This window comes from Acanthopagrus latus, chromosome 23 (genome assembly GCF_904848185.1).
Source record: "Acanthopagrus latus isolate v.2019 chromosome 23, fAcaLat1.1, whole genome shotgun sequence".
Lineage (NCBI taxonomy): Eukaryota > Metazoa > Chordata > Actinopteri > Spariformes > Sparidae > Acanthopagrus > Acanthopagrus latus.
The window spans coordinates 7648862-7670372 of record NC_051061.1 but is presented as its reverse complement, the minus strand read 5'-3'; the positions used below and the strand labels follow the sequence as shown (position 1 = coordinate 7670372).

General features: G+C 44.7%; 1 protein-coding gene across 2 annotated transcripts in view; it reads right to left on the bottom strand.

Annotated features, from left to right (window-relative positions):
• The window catches only part of LOC119014816 (protein shisa-8), a 103254-nt gene extending 92394 nt beyond the window's left edge, over positions 1–10860 (bottom strand). For both annotated transcript variants that reach the window (XM_037090307.1, XM_037090308.1), the window contains exons 1-2: positions 8745–10860; positions 7719–8354 (exon numbers count right to left, since the gene is read on the bottom strand). In XM_037090307.1, coding sequence (XP_036946202.1) covers positions 7719–8278 — 560 coding nt within the window. In that variant the 5' untranslated portion in view covers positions 8279–8354; positions 8745–10860. The remainder of the gene's footprint in view (positions 1–7718; positions 8355–8744) is intronic.
• Positions 10861–21511: the final 10651 nt, after the last annotated feature.

Sequence of the window (21511 nt, the reverse complement as noted above, 5' to 3'; positions counted from 1 at the left end):
TGTGTGTGTGTGTGTGTGTGTCTGTATATCCAGATATCTTCAGATTTAGTTATGGAGTGGACACTTATTCCACAAAAAAACCTTCCATCTATTCTAAACATGGTCCGTTTGACGTGATTTGTTTAGAGTTTCCCTCATCGAAATGCAGCTCACCAGTCACTTCTGGATTTATTTTGTCGGCTTTAACGACAGCCAGACACAAGTGTTAAAGGAACAGTTCACTCAAAAAGAGGATTCAGTCACCATCTACTGAAAATCGGGGAAAGCTGCATAGTCCACAAAAATGTTTCTTGAGAACGTTGCAGTGTTCATTGAAATACAACCAAAAAGAAAACTTACTCCATGCAGCTCGGTATAATCCAGGATTATGGAAGCCCTGTGTTGTTTTGGGGAAGACATTTTAATCAGAGAAGTAAGATCTTCATTGTTCAGGCTTAAAAAAAAAACTGACTCAAAAACTGTCTTAGTTTTAAATGACTAAATAAACACAGTTTGATCCTGTTTTACTTTGTCTGTATGTGGCGGACTCTACCACCTTTCTAGCTTCAAACAGTGAACAGTTCTGGGGACCTTATTTTCTTCTGGGAAAATAAGGTCCCCAGTTTGAGTTATGGAAAAGATGAATATTTCTGTGTTTGTATTATTACTTTATAATATTGTAAATCATCAAGTTAAGAGTTTGAATTTCTTCTCCAAACCCCATAGTGCTCCTTTAAAAAACCTCTTTTCAAATCAATTTGTGATCTCAGGGCTTCCAGAGACTTGGATTACACCAGGCGGGCTGTATGGAGCCATTTTATGTTTTTGTTGTTGTTGCTGTTGTTGTTGTTTTACATCCCCATCCACTCTAGTTTTTAAGGAAGATGCTGCAACCCTGTTTTGCTGTGAAGCTCCTGAACTGTTTTGAAACCAAACCCGACTTCCCATGAGCATGGGGTCGGGTAGATAATGACTGAATTTAAACCTTTTTTCCACATATCCTTTGCACAGAGGCTGGTGTGTGTTGTTGATACTCTCCCTGTTTATTCATGCTGCGCTTGTCTGATGCTAACCCTTGCAGTAAATCATGCCTGGCACTGAGATTATTTATGCCGTTGGCTGATAAGTATCATTTTATTGCATTTAAATTGCCAACTGCAACAGTGGCCGTGCTTTGATTACTGCTGCACAAACACATCTTCATAGATATATCTTATTAAGGTTGATGTGCCAAATATTTAGTAGCCAACACCTTAATTGCACTGGCACTGATTAGTACAGCCACAGTGCGCATGGTGGTCTCAAAACAGGGCTTTTAGGCACCTAGTTGTCTACACATTCAGTCACCTCAACGATGCAAAATGTCAGCTTTCAACTTTAAGCTTAAAAGTCTGTTTACTCCACCGTAAAAGTACTTTGAAGGCCCTTGTGTACTTCCACTTCTTTTTCTCTCCCTCTGAATTCCCCCTTCACCTTCAGTCTGTAAAGCTGTGAGTGGAGCTGAGGTGTCGTTAATTGAAAACTGGCATATTCATTCCCACCGCTGAATCGCGTATCAAAGGAAATAATTCATTCTTAATTTTGCCTCGCAGCACTTTCCGCATGACAGACGCAGCAGCAGCAGACAGACCGAGAGCAAAACAAAAACACAAACAGTCACTTGGGAGGTGAGAAGCGGTGTAATGGAGGGGGCCACTGTACAGTGATTATGAGCACAGGTTTGTGTGTGTGTGTGTGTGTGTGTGTCTGTGTGTCTGTTTGCGTGAGTGTGTATGCACATGTGTGCATGCGTGTTTTGTGCCATACATCATCGCTCCGCTGCCTGTTGTGATTGCCTGACCCAAGGTTTCAGCGCATTACCACCTTAACAGCTTTGTGGTTGGATTTATTTGTTGAGTGCACACACATAAACCCACACACACACACACACACATACATAGACCCATCGCATCTTCTCGCTTCAGCTGGGTCAAAGTGTTTCGCTGTCAAATGTTTGCAGATTGAGAATGAATGCTAAAATGTGATGCCCATGAACAGCTGTGATAAACAATTTTCTGCAGGCGTCATCAGTTCGGCAAAAAAAGCACCAAGAAGAAGCCTCACACTGTTTTTCTTCCACAGGTGAAATCGTTACTTGATATCTGATCATCAGGCTCTCAAATTCAATGCAGTTCTTTGGTCATATTGATTTTTCTTTAAATTAGCATAGGCATTGTACGCATGTGTTTATTTCTTTCATTCATACCAGCGTGCAACAGCCTTATGCTCAGACTGATTTTGTGAGATAGGCAGAAATCTTTGTTCTTACTTTTAACCATTTTCAACTCTGCTTGTTTTGTCTGTTTGCTTCCTCTTGTGTCTCTTTGCTGATGCTGTGCTCAAAGTGCCGCCTCTAAAAAAAAAAATTTACCTTAAAGGTGTCTGTGGTAAGAGAGGTTTGTTTTTCTTGGAAAAGTTTGTTTGCTTGAATGGAGGAGGCCAGTTGTAAAAAGCACTGAGTGTCTGTAACTGAATCTGTTCAAATCCTGACCAGGATGGACGTCTCAGATAACTGGAAGTACCTTTGGGGTAATACTACAGCAGTCACTGTTTGTAAAGTTCAGCACAACCTCTTTGTCAAAATAAATGGTGAGAATGAAAGGATGCATCAACCCTGCCATCACAGCAGTTTAACAACAGGGTAAAACTTTACAATCTGGTACACTGTAAGTTAATACTCAGGAGTAAGTAAGCAATGAATCAGGAACACCTTGATAGTTAATGAATCTTTAGAGAGTATTTACTGAATAACTGTGATTTGAGGACTATATAATAGATAAAGATGAGTTACTAGACAACAGACAAAGAGATAATAACTCATTAGGTAATGATATTACATTTTATTACATGATATTACATATATTACAATCAATATTGGGACAAACTAGTAACAACTCATTAGTTAGTAATTACTTTATCATTTGTTACTCTTTATATGCACCTTCAGGGTAGGTGGAATTAAAAATGAGTACTTAGTAATTAATTAGATTAATAAATAACTAATCCCTTTATTATTAGTTAGTCTTTTTTGTGTAGTCAAACATAAAACTGAGCAGTTGCCCAGTGACTCATTAAATACTAATTACTTATCCTAATTACTTAATCATCATACATGCTCTATTTGTGCCTCATTAACAATTCCTGATTCATTCCTTACTCCCTCCTCAGTAACTAATTACATTTTTGTGTACCTTATTGTACAGTTTTGCCAACAACAGTTCCATCCCTAAAAACAAAAAAACTTAGATTGTCATAATGTGTTAATAGAAGAGTCAAAATGTCTTCAAAGTTTTCAAAGACAATCATTCTCCATGCAGCCTGGCCACAAAGCTAACCAGTCATCCACAGCTAACGATGGCAAATCAGCAGAATTGCCACAGCAAAGTCCTTCACTCATCAGCACCTCCTCCTCTCTTCCTCCATCCCTCCCTCGCTCCCTCATGCTCCAGCGGACTGTCCTTTCACATGGCCCTTCATCACTGAGCTCTGGACTCATCACTACTCTGGTGTCACAGTCTCTGTCTTCACATTCACCAGCCTCAGCAGGTACAAAGTGAATAACTCTGATAGACACGAGGGCAGTACAGCCCCTCTGCATCAATATTCACTGTTTCACCAACATCTTCCTTACCTCTGTTCTCTTTTATTCTTACGTTCTCGTTTTTTTTTATTTATCTCCTTTGTTCTGTATGGTCGTTACTGACCTGTTCTCTCCTGTGAGATCAGAGACACTTTCTTGGTGGGACTCTGCCATGGTAAGTTCAAAGAAGGGCACGTTCACAACGATTCAGCTTTTGTCACAGTACCTCTTTTATATTATTGCTGAAAAAGAAGTGTTGCAAGGCAGACAGAGGGGTGCATTGGATAACGCAAAAACACACTTCTTCTGACAACACTTGCGTCTTACAGGCAACAAGTCAGCCTGACAACCTGCGGTGGCACGAGATTTGTTTAACTCCTTCGTCAAGGAACTTGATTCAGGCAGCCCCTACGGAAAATAATCACTGATATCTCACTGATGATCTTGTTTGCTTATCAAGGTCATGTAGAGGCATCAGTATCAAATGTAGTGTTTCATAACCAGTAAATTATATAATACTGAAGAATTCTGCACTAAAATGCCTTAAAACTACTAGACCTATATTTTGTTGAGTTGCATATTAACATTATCCCAAATGTTTACAATGATCAAACTCAGAGAAACCCACACGTTTGTTCAAGGTGAGTCAACATGTGAGCAAACTTGTTACTTTGGGTGTTTATTCCTGCAGAAGGTCTGCCTCTGCCCTCCACTCTGTCTGTCCCTCCCCATACAACACAAAGTGTCTTTTGTCTGATTTTGATAGAGAGACCCCTAGCAGGAGAGCAGATACATGTGCATTTAACTACAGTGCAGTAAAATGTTCAATATTTTCTACTACTACTACTCACATAGTACTTGATTAAATGCATCAACTTGCCTTCAGCCACTTTTGTCATGACAAAACTGATCAGCTTCTTCTATAATTCAGCTCTGGTTAGACAAATACAACTACTTCATGAAGGTTATGGAAACACCACCATCATGTTGGAAAGACACCAGTGAGACAAGTCAAGAACCGCTGTCCGCGTTTCCAAAGTCATGCTCTTTGCTGACCATCCGCTCTGGCTGCTACAGAATTACACAGTGTTTGTGTCTTAATTCAGCACATGAAATGTAATTTAACAGAGATACTACAAGTCCTGGAAGCACTATTTAATTTGAGAAAACAAAAATCCAAAGCAAACAAAGGTAAATGTTCTCTTACGGCCACATAAACATAAAATTATAACATCTCCAACTCACTGTTTAATTCATTTGCTCACTGGGCATCTCACCTCAAGGTTTGCCTGGATGAGTATTCAGCATTGAATAGCCACACTCCCTCTATAACAGCTTGAATACTGCCCCTTGGATAGATAGGCCCTGAAACACTGGATGTTTGCCCACACAGGCTCAATCGTCATAATGTGATCGCTGGTAGGTTCCAGTATCAATAACTCTTATGTGCATTCATTCATCTGACATGAATTTGCAGCAAGCTGTTTATCCGGTTTTAAAGAGGACTGATGATACTCATATCAAAGAACTGTTTTCTTCCAGGAGGGTCAAAGTAAACGGTCTCATGTCAGTGTCTTGCTCCAGGCCACTTCAGCGGGACAGATGGCTATCAGCATCTGTCCTGCTGATTGTGAGGTACGTACGTGTCAACTCTGAGAAAATCTAAAGACAGACGCTGAACATTTCTCTCGACAGTACGACCTGCATGTGAAGACAGCCCACCAGATATCAGGGGAAATCTCCAGAACAATCCCTTGGTATTAAAATTCACACATAGATGTTTGACTGAGGGGCCAGCCTCCATTGTGTTCTGGGCAGCTCAGTGCAATCTAACATTAATAAGCACTGGCGTCCACTGTTGTCCTCCTCTTCTTCTTTCTCCTCTTCAAACACCTCCCGTGGAAGAGGAGATCCGGTAATGACAGGGTTGTAAAGGAGCCCCCGTGGCCCGACTCTTAACACTCGATGGGCTGGCCGGTCACACCCAGCATACACGCTGTCTCTCTCTCTCTTCCTCCCCCCTCTTCACACACACACACACACACACACACGCCACACATTCAAACTCACACCCCTGTCCTCCGTACTAGAATTAGCCGTTGGCTGCACTCCAGTCAGATCCGCTCAATATTCCACCCTTCCAAAAAAACCACCCCTCTCTCTTCTCATTGTTCACTGGAGGCCGCACATTGCCACAGTCATAGCTGTGTCACAGCAATCAATCACCCGTCAATGTGAAACGGCTACACCATTACAGAGAAAACACGACGCGGCCCTGCACTGTCATTTTCCCCGCAAACTCCTCCCTCGCTTTCACCTGACATCCGTCCTCAAACTCCATCCTCCTGCTTGACCTCCATCCGCTCCTCTTTCCCCTCATCATCGCACCACTTATCACCTCGCCGTGATTCAGTCTCTTGATTCATTATCCGGCTGGTGACCCTCTCACACATATGCAGAGATCCGCGCAGACAGACAAACACACGCTTACACTTTGCGTTTTACTCCCACACATACATGTGCTGCGCTGTACAACTGAATACGCAGACAGATCATTACATCGCAGCGCATTCTGCCTGCGACTGGCTGCGTTACACCGACAGATTTCTCAGCAACACAAGACAGTAATCTGATTCCTCTCCAAAGTAAAAGGCACTGCACTTTGAAAATTAGTAATATGATTACAGTTACTAATCTCAGTGACACAGTAGTTTGACAGGCTTGTTGGTTGTCTTACTGGGAGTTTAATGAAAGTCTGAAATCTGTTTTGTCTCTGCTTAGAGAAGAAATTGCTGTGGGATGTGTTAAATTAGCACGTCCAGGCGGTCGTTTCAGAAGAAATATCTACATCCATATGTACTGAAAATGCAAATCACATGACCAATCTGTCTCTAGGAAGCGAAGACGTGCATCTGATTCATTGTTTCCTTCACCCTGGAAATATTTTTCCCTAAAAATCTGTTTCCAGTGACCTTCAGCACCATTCACATGTGGTCAAAAGACCACAGAACAAAAAAATGCTCATGTATGTGTGGACAGGGCCTAAGAATAAGCTTGTTTTGTTCAGTGTCAGAGGGTGTGTGAACCTGTTGTATCTGATATCACTGTGTTGGTGTAATAATGATTCATGCTGTTCCAAGATCCTCCTCTCAGCCTCCTAAAAAATTAGGAGATCTACTTCCTCAGTTCACTTATTATTTACCAATTCTTCTCAGTTTTCTGTTGCTGGTTACTTAGGTTTATTCAACAAAATTCTCAGTTGTGTTGAAACAGACCATTTGTTTGGTTAGTTTCAGTCATGGCCCAGGAGCGACACCAACACAGCAATATTACATTGTGCATATAAATCCATTCTGAGGACCTGGAGACTTCTGGAGTGCTGCATATGGTTGACATGGCTAATGTAACGATAGCTGCTAGTCAGTCACTACCTCCAAAACGTAGGCCAGGTAGGTCATAATGTCTCAGCTCCTATTTCTACAATATGTTGGTGTTGGCTTTGTACTTTCAATGTGGGTCAACAAAGAAATGCAGGGTTTCTCAGATTGTGTAACAATTCCGATTATACTGTAGCACCGATAATTATTTCACCTTTGTTTTTTGCGAGAGAAAATGTTTTTCCATTTCCGTGGAAAAGACAGCAGATTAAAAAGCTGTGACTTCAGACTGTATAACCAGCTTTCCCAACACTGTAATCCTCATCTTTCACATGGTAATAGTGGCATACATGGTAGGATTTCAAGCTCTTGTTATACTACTAATAATACTTTGAGCCCTGGGTTTTATGTACAGATGCTCAAACCTTCAACTTCTAATCAAAGAGTCTGATGTTTTTCTCATGCAGTTGTTCATCTTTTGTACAACTGGGTGTTCTCAAGCTAAAAAAGAGCTCCAAACATGAGTGGCGTTAACGTTGTCTGGGGGGGAAATATGAATGGGCCTGTGCATACCGGAACCAGAATGGCGAACTCAGTCAGGCAAATATGAAACAAAATGCATCACGACATGGTAGTTGTTTGAAACATTGACTGCTAATCATATCAATCTATCATCCACCCATTATGCATTATCATTGCCTTCACCCAATATCACCCATCCATCCACCTTCCTCAGCTCATACCTGGAGTTGGTCATGTCAGTCTGTCCTCCTTGACTCTTCTCCAGCCCCAGCTTGGTGAAAATCCCGACCAACACCATGATGGCCACCACTCCACAGATAATATACACGATCATGTGGGTCCGATCCCGGTCTGGTTCCTGGTGGACCTCCGTGACGGGCGCCGCCGGCTTCCCTGTGTTTGCCCACACGGGTGTGTCGTAGTTGGAACAGGAAGTCTGGTCCAAACTGTGGACTTTGAACTGGCAGCAGAAGCGGTAGAAGCAGGAACCACAACAGAACAGGTAGATGCCAGCGTTACAGTTAAAGGGCGGGTCCCACTGGCCCATGACATCATAGTAACCCCAGCAACGGTTGCCGGCAATTGGAATCACTTTGTCCTCCCCTTCTGGCGTCGGCGTTGCCAGCGCGGCCTCCGGCACCACAGTGGGTTCCGCTGTCTGGTTGGAAACTTGGGCCAAAGCTTGACCCGATCGCCAAGAGTTCAGTCCGCCCAGAGAGGTCAAACCCAGGAGAACAGCCAGCGAGCAGCTCACCAAGAGCGGATGAATGGAGGCGGCCATCTTGCACTTATTCCAATGTCTTGCGATGGCTCAGTGCTGATGTGTATTTGTCAGTGACAGGCCCAAACTAATGCTCCTAGGATAAAACAAAAACAAAGAAAGAAAACATTAGATATCCTTCTGGTCCAGAACACTGAATGCATCTCTGAGTCTTTCAGGTATTCATCGAGAGGGTTTCAACTACATTCAATAGGGAGCTTTCAATTAGTGTTGTGGGAGTTATTACTGCACACAGTTACAGAAAGCGGAATTGTTGCCAAGGGACAGAAGAACAAGTGAGTGAAAGGAATCAATCTCCCATCTCAACATGCTCCTAACAAGAGTGAATGAGTCCCTTGTGAGCAGGCACTCGCATGCGCATCACACTCCCTCGCAGTTTACTGTACGCTGTGTGTCCGTGTGTGTAGGTGTGTGTGTGTGTCTTTATCAAAGTAAATAAATGTCCCAAAAATGCAGGAAATGTCACCTTTCACAAAGCCATATGTCGTCAGCAGACAGCAGAGGCGGTTGTAGACAAATCCAAAGCTTGGAGGGAGTCCAGTTTAAGAGGGCGTGTTACGTACGAATGAACTCGCCTCTGGCATTTCCAGCAATGCGCTCCCCCCGCTGAGTGGATGAATAATCTGTGAAAAGTGAGAACTCTGAGGTTCCGGGGCGCCGCTGAGAAAAAAGAAGAAGGGCAGATTCCTCCGAAATTCACAGATAGTCACGGGCTCCTCACATGAAAGGCTTTTCACTCCGGAGACGGACTCATATTCCTGAGTGGATAACAACTCTACACCGGAGTCAAGTCAATTCTGATGTCCTGGAAAAAAAACTCCTGAAGTGAAGTGTTTTTCCACCGGAGTTTGTCTGTCTCCTCCACTTCTCCCCCTCTCAGAGTTTAACTTGCATCAATCATCCTCCTACTCTCAGAGTCACCGCTCAGGAGAAGCTTTTTTATTTTAGCGGTGGGCATCTTTTCGATGCCACCGTGGTCCACTTCGGGGAGACGTGTAGCTCCAGTCTTTCAGCCTCTGGTGATGTTGAGTGTGGAGCTTTTACTTTGTAGAGATTGGTATCAGATATCTCCTTCCAGTGTCAAAGACCCAACAGGTCACCACAGCTGCTCGAAAAGTCTTTCAAGCATCACTCCGGGCTGTTGCAAAAAGCTGAAATCCCGTGATGATTACAGTCCGGAAGCATCCCTCTTGCACCTGAGGCTCACACACACACACACACACACACACGCACACACACTCTCTCTCACACACACACAAACACACGCACACACACTCAATCTCTCTCTTTCTCTCACACACTCATTCACACACACAACTCAAATCCCCCCACCCCCCCCCCAGTGACAGAGCTCAGTCAGAGTCAGTGTCACTCTGTAGCTTTTTAAGAGCGACACACAAGCAGTCCAATGGCTTTTTTTGTTTTCCTCGGCGCGTGCGGGGGCTCCTGTTGCTGCCGCCGCTGACACCCCTCCTTTTACTGCGGATCTCGGGGTCTTGTAACAGACCCGGGACACCAGCTGGGCGCTCTCTTGTCTGTCAGCCCCGCTCAGTCCTGCCCTACAAGTGCTAAGAGCTGAGGGGAGAGGAGAGAGGAGGAGAAAGGGAGAGGGGAGGGCTGATGTTGTGATATCCCTGATCTTAACGTCTCGGCGTTGGCTGCACACCGAGACTCAAGAGAAGCTTTGAGAAAGCAGATGCTGGAATGACTTGACCAGAGTGGAGGATCTCAGCTTATTTCTTTGCGCGGGTTTGGTTTCTTCCTTCCCCAGTTTTTAGATGGTGTCTCTTTGTTGACACTCTGATCCTGATCTCCCCATTATCCTGTCTTTGTTTGCTTTTTTCGCTCCCCCCCACAACTTACCTCACCCTTTTCCCCTCTCAGCCCAAGCTGGGGCCGCTTTATTATTATTATTTTTTGTTTTTTGGGTCGATCGTTGAGGAAAATATCAGCGTGAGGTCAGGGAGCCTGTGGACTGCCCTCTGCACCCTCAGTGGCGCGTTCGCACGAGCCTCGCTGGAACAACGCTCCCCCTGCCCATACGGACGACAGAGACAAAGTGGAGATACGACAGCACAACAACAAAAGAAAAAATATATCCTGTTTTCAAAAGAAGCCCCCTTTGGAGATATAGGACTGTCTGCAGCAGAAGCTCTCAACAACTCAGTTTTCCAAATTTTCGCATTTGCAACAAGGTATTTTTTTTTTGCTTTGGTTTTTTTTTGTCTTTTTTTTCCCCAATCAGCAAAAAAAATGACAAAAAAATCTCAAGATGCAACAGTTTTGGGCTGCATATCATCTCCCAATTTTGGATTTTTGCTGTCAATTCAGTCCTTGTCCGGCTGCAGCTTCTTTGAAAACAGGCATAATTTGATATATATGTATAGGAGTTTTATATATATATCATATGTATGTGTTTTCACTGGTGCTCTGCTTGTGGGATGCTCCAAACAAGAAGTGAGAAGAGAAAGGAGAGGCAATAAATGCTTTTTTTCCTTTTTTTAATTCCGTCCTCCCCCTTTGTTGTCGCTTCTTCATCAGTGCGTATTCCCTTTTAATTCCCCGCCGCCTCGGTGCGTCTGCGTCCCGTCCGCTCGGTGATGCTCACTGCTGCTCGCTGCTGCTGCTGCTCTCTGCCAGGACTGGATGACAATGTCTCCCCCTCTCTCTCTCTCTCTCTCTCTCTCTCTCTCTCTCACACACACACACACACACTCCTCCCTCTCCAACTCACTCCTCCCTCTTTCGCTCACTCCTCCCACCCCTCTCTCTGTGCGTGTCTCTCTCTCTCTCTCTCTCTCTCTCTCTCACACACACACACACACACACACACACACACACACTCACTTATATCTTTTGTGGCAGAAATGAGCGCAGCTCCTGCCTGCTGACTCTCCTCCTCTCTCTCTCTCTCTCTCTCTCCATCATTATGTGTCACTGACACTCTCCCCTCCCAGTTTTGTCCCGCGTTTTTTTTTTTGTTTTCCTTCTGGCTACCGACTATCAAAACTCACTCCTTGTGTCTATCTTTTCCGTCATGTTTCTGCCCTCCTGTTCTTTCTGTACCCGATCATCTGAATTCACCTCCTGTCCCTCTCACCTTTTGCTCTGGCTGCCCCCATTTTTCAATTATTATTTCCCGATTCTGATCCTTTTTCCCAAAATGCCTTTCAGTCCTACAAATGGGAGCATTGGTGCTGATGCAGGCACACTTTCAGGTGCACGCGTGCGTGTGTGTGTGTGTGTGTGGTTGTGCAAACACCTCTGCACATCCTCGTCTTTGTGTGAGCACATCTGGAGCATGCGTGCCGCTGCAGCCTATAGGGGCTGATTTAGGGGAAGAGAGAGAAGGACGGACGGGGGAGGCAAGAGTGAGATAAACAGAGAAGAAGAAAGAGGCTGGGGGGAGGGGGGGGGAGAGGAGAGGACAGAGGAGCGATTGCCAAAGAGAGAGAGAGGAGAGAAGGGGTTTGACAGAGAGGAGCAGGGGAGGGAAAGAGGAGAGGAATTATCACGGGGAAGGGAGGGGGATTAAGAAACACAGGGAGAGCAACTGGAATAGGAACTGACAGAGGGATAGTGGGAGGGAGGGTTATAGTTAGGACGGGAGGCGCAGACAGGTAGGAGGGAGGAAAAAGAAAAAGCTATCCGACACATTAGAGGAGCAGTCAGAGCCTGAGTAAAAATTCACAGGAAGTAGACTGTGGGGCGAGATGGAGAAGCAAAACGTTATGAATTTTAAATAATCTCAAGTACAATGCTGAATGTGAACTAGATTTTTGAAGAAGAAGAAGAAGAAGAAGAAGAAGAAGAAGAAGAAGAAGAAGAAGAAGAAGTAGTGCCTTTGGGTCTGACCATGAACGGGGCATCATCAGGAAAAAAAAAAAAACACAGGAAGAAAAAAGAAAGAGCAAAGGAAATGCTGCTTAATATTTTATTCCGTTTGTAAGTGGCTAACGTTATATTCATCTTAAATATTCATTTTTAAAAACTTTTCTTTTTTTTTTGCATAACAGCTTAAAAGCTTTTCTTTAATTTCCCAGGCACCCTCTCTTTTCTTTTCTTCACACACACACACACACACACACACACACACACACACACACACACACACACACACACACACACACACACACAGGCTCTTGTGCGTTCCAGCCACACTGTCTTATTTGGTTGTTTTTTAAAGGAAGGACCCGCAGCCCGTCTCTGTTTCCTGTTTGTACTCTGTCCAAACCTCTCGGCCTAAATTCGCTTAAGATCTTTGGCAAAGTGCATCAGGAGTTAAGTCGAAAACACACACGCCAAAGCACACTTAGGGAATGCAAGCAAACACACATGGCTTCACACCGCGGCTACGTGACGCGCCACAAATCAGCTAATCCTCCCTTCCTCTCCTGCGGTCTGACATTAAAGTGTCCTCAGCACATTTCCTCTAATGGAAAGGCAGGTCATTAATTTAGGGGGAGGAAATCAAAGTTGGGTTGAATAGAGGTTGGTTTACTGCCGTCGGACAGGCAGGACCGCTGCGATCAGACGTGGGAGAACGGAGGGTGTTGGCTGGAGAACAGCGAGATGGGAGGGAAGGGAGGAAAGAGGGATGAGAGGCAAATAAGATGGCATGGGAGGAGGAGGAGGAGTAGGAGGAGGAATCCTAGGGGAGAGATGGAGGGCAGAGAGTACAGATTGAATGGGAAATCTGTCTTAAATCATTTCACTCTCTCTCTGCTCGGCTGCGGTCTCACACACATCCTCCACTCCATGTTTCTGTCGTGTTCTTTATGCTCTCTTTCTCCTGCTTGGTCCTAACCCCAAACTACTGTCTGCGTCTTCCATATCTCGAAAACATCTGCGCTTGGATTTTCCCTAATCTGGCAACAAATCGGAATACGTCACATCTTCTGGATCACTCGATTTTCTGCATCAAAGTTTACGATCAGCTGCCAAAAACCCTCAACATGTTGCACAAACGATGAGACCTGAGAACATTTTAGACACGCGCGCTCGCTGTGGAATCCATATGGCCGCCGATGGCATCGCTTGCAGCCGCTTATCCGCTCCATCTCCAGGTTCTGATTCACAAAAGAAATTGCGCTAATGATATGACGGCGCGAGCACAAGCGCCGTTATCTATGTGGCAGAGTATAACACGCTGAAATGACAGCTGACAGCAGCAGAGAGGAGAACGGGCGCAGATAAGAACCGGCTGATAGAGATCATGACAAAAGAGTAAACGGCCTTAATCAGTTGATACGACTTGGCAGAAGAGGAGAGGAAGAGGGAGATGAATGAGTAACATGAGGATAGTCTTCCCGATTAAAATTATGCTGCGCTTCATTTTCAGAGAGGGCTCCCCGTGTCTGAAATGTATAAATAAAAACAGCAGGAAAGCTTTTGTCTGACATGCAAGAGGCTCTCTTGGCCCATTTCACAGACACTTTTTTAAGATGGCTCCTGACTTCAGCTCGTCAGCTCATCAAATCGCCAAGGTCGCCTGTGCAACACGAGTCAAGGCTGATCCTGCGCTGACCAGCGAATCTGATGAAACCTGATGAAACGTCATCAGCCCGGCCTCTTCAATCAGCCCACAAGCAACACCACTTTAGACTTTCAAATTGAGCGCAATACATACTCAGACGCATCCGGATCCGATGCAGAAAGAGGGTGGAAGTCGAAGCGGGTGGGGGGAGCAACAACAGAGGCTCAACTGAAGACTGCACTTAAATACAAAGTGAACTAATGAGGGGATGAGGTGCAGGTGGAGAGGTGGGCGGAGAGCAGGAGGAGAGGAAGGGAGCTGATTGGATGGGGGGGGAACTCTGGGAACAGAGCAGGGCTAATTACACTGATGCTGGGCAGGTGTGACGGGAATGTCAAGCTGGGGAGGAGTACAGGAGGCAAACACTGCAAAGACACCACAATCACCCAGAAAACACTGCGTAAGGAGATAAAAGTCACTCAACATCCGTAGGTGCGCGTACAGGTATGTTGTGTATCTAAGTTACTTGTCGAGGTTTACAGAAAAGGGCCCAAAGACAAGACTCAGGGCAGCTTGCAGAAATAATAAAAGGACGATTAGATAAAATAAAGCTGAAATCCATTTAACAAAGACAGGCAGTAATAACAGCTGACAATAAAAGGCAGGGAACAAAAAGTAAGAATCGAAGAACACAACTGAATAGAGTACAAATCAGGTGAGGTGCAAACGATCTGACAGAACTGAGGGAACAGCTCAGACTAAGGCCTTGTTCACGCTAGTATAGATATTTTTCAAAGTTGGTAGTTTTCCCCTCCATTTAAAAGCGAATCCTGTCCGCACGAACTTTGTTTTACAAAATATCTCAGTACACACAAAAACAATTACACACATTACAGGCTGGAGCTCACAGGCTGGGTCAGTGGGTGGCGATAAGGCCCACATCTCCCATATGTCAAATACCAGAGAAGGACATTCGCGCACGCCTTTTGTGCGATGCTGACATCAGTGCACAGAGTAGTCTGCCGGTTATAATATTGCATGTCTGATGTCTTTGGTGCCATCCATTCACACCTTTAACTGCATCCTATCTAAAAGCAGGTGACTGCATTTTAGTGGGTTTTTACGAGATCTGTGTGTCACCAAGCCAATAAATGATGTTCTCCCTCCTCTCTTTCTCCTGCTCTACACTACCTCTCTCTACCTTTCTCCTTCTACTTCCATCCTCTCCTCTCTTTCCTCCTTTTGTTCCATGTCCTTCTTCTCTCCTCTACTTTCCTCTTATCTTCCACCTCTCCTCATCCCCCCCCACCATTAAACTTTATAGAAAACCTGAAGGGCAACAAACATGCTAAGTTTCCTCAAAGCCGACCTCGTTCTTCCTCTTCATCTCCGTCACCTGCCGCCTCCGCTGCCGCTTCAAACGGCGTCCCCTCTTCGCTTCCGCTTTGTCCTCTCCCCGTCCTGTCTCCGTCTCTCACCTCGTCCTCCCATCCTCCCGTCAAACTGTCTACCGCACCTCTCAAATTCCGGTGCGTGTGCCCCTCCCCCCGCCACGCCACCCCTGTCACTCCCACTCTTCGCGTCGCTCCCTTTCACACGCTATGGCTGCTCGTCATTCGTGTGCTCTCTGGACTGTACCTCAGCATAGATTAGGCCAGGGACGGGGGTTATTTGGGTTTTAAAGACAAGGCCACAAGAGGATAGGGTGAAAGAGAGACGGGGGGGGTGAAGGAATCCAAAATAATGGAGAGGCCTTGTAACACACTGACACACTATGACCAAAAAAAGAGAGGAGACGAGTAGCACGCAACGGGACACGGATCAAGTGATTCATTTATGTAGAAATAAAAGAGGTTAATGGCATCTGCAGGGCTGATGGATGTCTGCGGTCGTAGTGGAGTGTTTTAAAAAACACATTCACTGTCCTGTTCTGCCTCGTCTCGAGCTGGTGCCCTCCCACAACCTTGTCCTTGACTGCAGGGGCCAGACATCGTATACCTGCCATTGATTCAGAGCCAGCACAAACACACACACACACACACACAGACACACACACAAATGAATACTTTCACACAAGCACACACGCCCATGTACAGACACCTAAACAAAGATTTCATTTGTATCTTTATTGCTGTTATCTCTCCCACCATGACACTGGTATATTTCCCTGCAAAGAGCAAACCAGTGCATTAAAATTAAACTGCCTGAAACTGTGAAGACGTTTTTAGATTCAAGCTGAATTTCTGCCAAATAGAAAGTTGAGATTCTCAGTTTGGTTTTTAGCGGCATGTTGAATATTTTCATCATCTGTTTCGGCGTTTTAGCAGTCCAGTCGTGCCTCTTTTTACAGATCAGACGGAATAAATTGCTGCAGCGCCACACTTCTCTTAGATTTCCACAGAGTAATGCTTCACTCTCTCTGTTTCGCTTTTTGTCAGCAGTGTTGGGTTCACAGTTGTTCCGTGTTTAGTGTTAGTATCTCGCTGGTTTAAGAGTACATAAAACATTTACAAACTGCAAATTGTAGTTGTTTGGGGGATATGTAGGCTTTTCTTTGGCAGTCTTGCATTACAACATCAGGTACACAACAGCAACATATACAGCAAGCAGTGAAAGGATATGTTCACAATGTTGCACGGCAAAGACAACGCACTGGCCAAACCATTCTGGTCAAACAAACAAAACAAAAGCATGAGAAGCATTGATTTTTTTATTCTGGATAAGGACAATTCATGTCATCTTAGCTTATCTCATGTCAACAACCAACCTATCTGTCCTCTCCAAACCTTTTTACCGTCACCACAGAAATAAGGAGGAAGCAAACCTGGCTGATGTTTGTGACCTAACATTAAGCTAGCTCCTCTTGACGTGAGGTTAGCTAGTTAAATATGTCACGTAGCGTTTGCCCGAGTTTGAATGAGAGGTAATGAGAGGTAAAAGCAATATTTTAGGAGGGGAAGAAGCTACGCGTAGAATAGGAAATCCCCTCGAGACGACAGGGTGGAGTTGTTTCTGGTGAGTAGAACCGTCAGTAGAGGAGGATCAGGGGGAGTAGGGTCGAATGGACGGATCTTAGAAAGCTCAACGATGGTCACCAGTCAAGAAATGTTCAAACATGATTTGGTGAGCTGCTAGCTTCATATTTAGTGGACAGCTATGTGAGTGGTGTTGATCCATCATTTCCAAAGTTGCTCAGCTATTCCTTTAAAAACAATGCCATTGAAACTTTGACATTTTTCAGCGATCTCTATACATCCTGAGTAGAAACGAGCTGACAGTGTCTGGCAGTGTAGAATTCCAGCCAGTATTGTCGGAGAGATGTCTCTAATATTATCTGCAGATAAAAATAAAAAAGTTCTTGAAAGTAACACTGTCTCACTGGAGGTTTTAAAGATGTTCCCTGGCTGTCATCATTAAATAAAAGTTTCATTTGCGGATGATCCCACTACCACCACCACCAGCCACACATCCACCCACCCGTCCATGCAGGCCAGCCAGGTCTTATTCCCGACTGGGGCACTTTTTGTACTGTGATCCCTCTTTGTCTGTAACCCTCTCATGTTTCCCTCTTCGTCAATCAAAAGAAAGTACACAAAGAGCTCGCCCTGTCTGTTCCTCATGTCAGACAAAAAGGGAGACGGCCTGTTGTGAAAGAGGAGGACTGCTCTCACCTCTCTGTAAGACAATGTGGGTCAGCTTGATATAAAAAGAAAGAACACTATCGGGTGTCTTGAATTTCCTGTCATGGATTTTTTTCTGTTTATTATTGGACCACATAACTTTAGATTGGTGTTGTACTCTGTTTGTTTCTAGTGTATAGTGTGTACACCATCCTCCACTTCCATACTGTTTCTCTCTCCTGCCACACCAAGGAAGTCTACCCCAGCTGCCCTCCCACAGGCAGATCAATGGCTACTACTAATGCATTTAGGTATTGAGCCATTTGTTTACCAGCCTATCCAGTCTTGTCAGTCAGCTGTCCAAACAGCCACTTAGTTTCAAAACAATCAACAAAACAATCCATCAGTCAAAACCATACTTGCATGTTTCATGGTTTACGTACTTTGAATATACCAAATGTTTCCAACAATGTTCTTGTGGAAAGCCCAGAGTTTTCTCAAGGTAACGGTGCATCTTATTTGGTAGCCTGTCGCTGTAATTACTGTGATGAAGTGAGGTAGGCAGTCCGCAAATGAGACAACGTCAATAAAATTAACTCCTCCACGAGCATTTGCGCCCGAGTCTCGTCAGATAGATTTTCATCAGCAGTGATGGTCGTCTCATGGAAGCTAACAAGGAGACGTAGAGGCTGTGTGTTTGTGTGTTTGACTTCAGGTCAATCACTGAACTCAGCACTCACCAGAGGTCCCGGTTCTTTCAGCACTACAGTAACACCCGACAATGGAGCTCACCTACGCAGATTGCTGCTGCAGTCAGGGTTGAAGATAAAGCTACTTTTTAAATCCCAAAAGTGAATAAGTACTGTCTGAGTGCAAAATCCAATATGACTGTGGGTGTTTATTCCCCCAGAAGGTCTGACTTTGCACCACCAATCCAGAGTCACGGATTTGCCTGGTTCTGATCAGCTGAGTACACCTATGCCCCCCTTCACCTGACCCCACTGTCTTTCTGTTGTCTTTGTTTTTGATAGAGACCTCAAGCTGCAGACGTGAAGTATTTTGTGTGTTTAACAAATAGATATAGCATCCCTAGTTATTCTTTACCCTCTTCTTTAATGGTTTCCTTCACATAATCAGCCACAGAGCACAACATCGCTAGTGTCAATCTTGGTCGAGGATACAAAGAGGAAGTGTGACCAAGCCGACAGAAGATAACCGAAAGCTTGGAGGAAAGAAAATACCCTAAAGAGCACTTAGAGCTGGCTGTTTGATGGGGAAATATATTTTTGATCAGCGCTCTTATCAACAATGCACAATGTTCCTGACTCAACTCGCATCAGTCTAAACTTGCAGCTAACAACCTGCAGATACATATCGCTGCCTGAATGCTTTGGAAAGAGTTGACGAATAAGAAAGCTAAGTTATTGCTATTCGAGCAACAACAGCAGACACACTAGTTGCAGATGGTAAATATTGCTGGAGGCAGAATCAAGCCCGGTCACACGGCTCGCGGTGTCTCCTCACAGCAAGAAGAGAGACCTGAGTTTGAATCTTCATGCTGGCTGGTGCCTTTCTGTGAGGGGGTTTGCAAGTCCTGTGGTTTTTCTTTTGCACACGGTGTACCTAGGCTCCATCCCCATGGAACTCAGCAGGTGGACAAATTGATGAAAATCTGCCCAAAGTGTCAGCAGAGAGCTACCAATCAGCTAACCAGAGCACCAAACGCCCAAGGATCCACCGTGCTAGATAACTAGTCATGCAGGCTGCAGGCAGTCGTCGTCGATAGAGGATCATCCGACTGCGTCTCCGCGGGAGGTCTGTGTCATTATTTATTAGCTGCCTGTCTCGGTTTCATCCTGATGCGGTCTCGGTCCCCTGCAAAGCCATCAACTGTGTGTATCTGTGTGTTTGTGTGTGTGTCGACAGGGACAGCCGCAGTAACTCAATCAGCCAGTCAGAGATGAGATCTGTCCTCACCTGTTCCTCAGGAAGAGCGAGAGTGAAGAGAGATGTGGAAGGAGTGTGTGTGTGTGTGTTTGTGTGTGTGTGTGTGTGTGTGTGTGTGTGTGTGTGTGTGTGTGTGAGAGAGAGAGAGAGAGATAGACAGAAAGGTCATCCAAAGGTGAGCGAGGAAAGGTGGAGGTGGTGTGGGTGATATGGGGGGGAAACAATAAGACGGCAGGAAAGGACCTGGAGGGAAAAGGAAATAAAGAACAAGGTGCAGAGATGTCAAGCATGGACAGACAGCGAGACGCTGGGCCCCTGGGCACAGACATGTAGAGTAGAAGACCCTCGACCTCTTCTGCACAAGACCGAGAAGAACTGTGGGTAATCAGCATTTCTTCAACGTGGTTTAATATTCCTGTCTGTTTGTTGTCTCTGTCATCATCTTGTTTTGTGTCTCCTTGTAGTTGTTTTACATCTGTTTGTCATGATTTTGCATCTGTTGGTTATTTTATGTCTCTTTGTCACCATTTTGTCTCTCCTTTTAGTTGTTTCTTTGTCTCCTTGTAGTTGTTTTACGCCTCTTTGTCTTCATTTTGTGTCTCTATATAAACCAGTCTTCTTTTTGCAGTTGTTTTGCATGTGTTTAGTTACTTCGTTTGCTCTTTGTTGTTGGTTTGCTTCTATTTTCTAGTCGTGCTGTATTACCATGTTGATGATTGACTGACTGCGCGACAAGACCACTGTCACTTCAAACGGTCTGAAACCTTGAGCCCCCCTCGACCCGTCCTTGGTAGGCCCATTCTGTAATCCATCCAGGATGTCAAGACATGCTGTAGAGAAAAGAAATGGAAAGAATGACGAAAGATAAAAGAAAGAGGAGTGCTGGATAGAGTTGCAGTCAGGGGACCTTGCCGATGCGAAGTCAGTCACCAACTTAGCCTCACTCGCTCCTTCTCTCTCCTTCTGGTAAGTTCTGTGACACAAAGCGGATTTGTAAAATCCCGCCGACTGTTATTGCAGCCCAGTGATCTGTGCGTGCACACGCATGCATGAAGGTGTAAAGCCCTTATATTAACATGTCTGATAAGACATATACCGGAAGGTTTATAATTCACACCCTGTGGCAGATTTAGTAGTCCATAATTAATCTCTTGTTCATTTAAAATGATCTATGCAGGCACCACTTTGGGTTAAGTATGTATCTGTGTGTGTCTGTGTGTGTGTGTGTGTGTGTGTGTGTGTGTGTGTGTGTGTGTGTGTGTGCACGCGCGCAGTTCGAATTTATGGATTTCAGTGGATTAGCCTACTTTAAGGCTGATGTTTTCATCACCGAGGCTCCTAAACTTGTGGATGACTCATATCTGGTCCAGTACCGCTGATGACATCACCGCACATCTCACAGTGCTTCTCCCCGGAGCTGTTTATCCACCGACTCTATATTTATCATCTTATCACACTTACAGAAACACATTCCAGCTTGTGCTGTCGATTTACCTTCATGCCATGAAGAGCCCAGGAGCACCTTCGAGCCTTTGTGAAGGGCTGCAAACTGGAGAAAAAAAAATAAAAAAATCCCATATATTTTAGAGCATGTAAATACGTGAGATATATTGGAAAGCAAATTGCCTCTGGGAGGATATTTTTCCTGATGTAATCTAAAATGTTCATGCTGAGATGGCGGTATCAAAGTGCAGGCTTCCTCTTTAATTTGATTCTTTAAACTTCTTCAAAGGGAGAGTGCAGTCGGAGGCGGACGGCAAAGCCAGAGTTTCTTCTTGAGAGGAGTGAAACCGGGAGAATGTTTAATTTTTGATTTCATAAATTGAACACTGACATATCCTAAATGAGCCAAAATAATTCATCGTGTCCATTCAAATATTCATTCAGAGAGGTCTGTCATTCATAATTCAGTCAGACGGTCCTGATTCGGTCACCATGTATGTGTAATTAACAAAATTTGCACATGGACTTTAAATTCATCTGGTGTTAGTGGGCAGCCGGAGCAGAGTCATGTCTGTCTCTTGTTCTTCAGCAATGATACAGACCCCTTAGAGTCTACTTGGAGAGCCCGACTATAACTCTCCCAGACTCACTAATTCAGCTGCTCAACCAAGAGATTTCTCTTTTTATTAGCTTAAAAGGAGCACTTACCCAGGATACTCCAAAGATAACCGTCCACGGTGGCGGCAC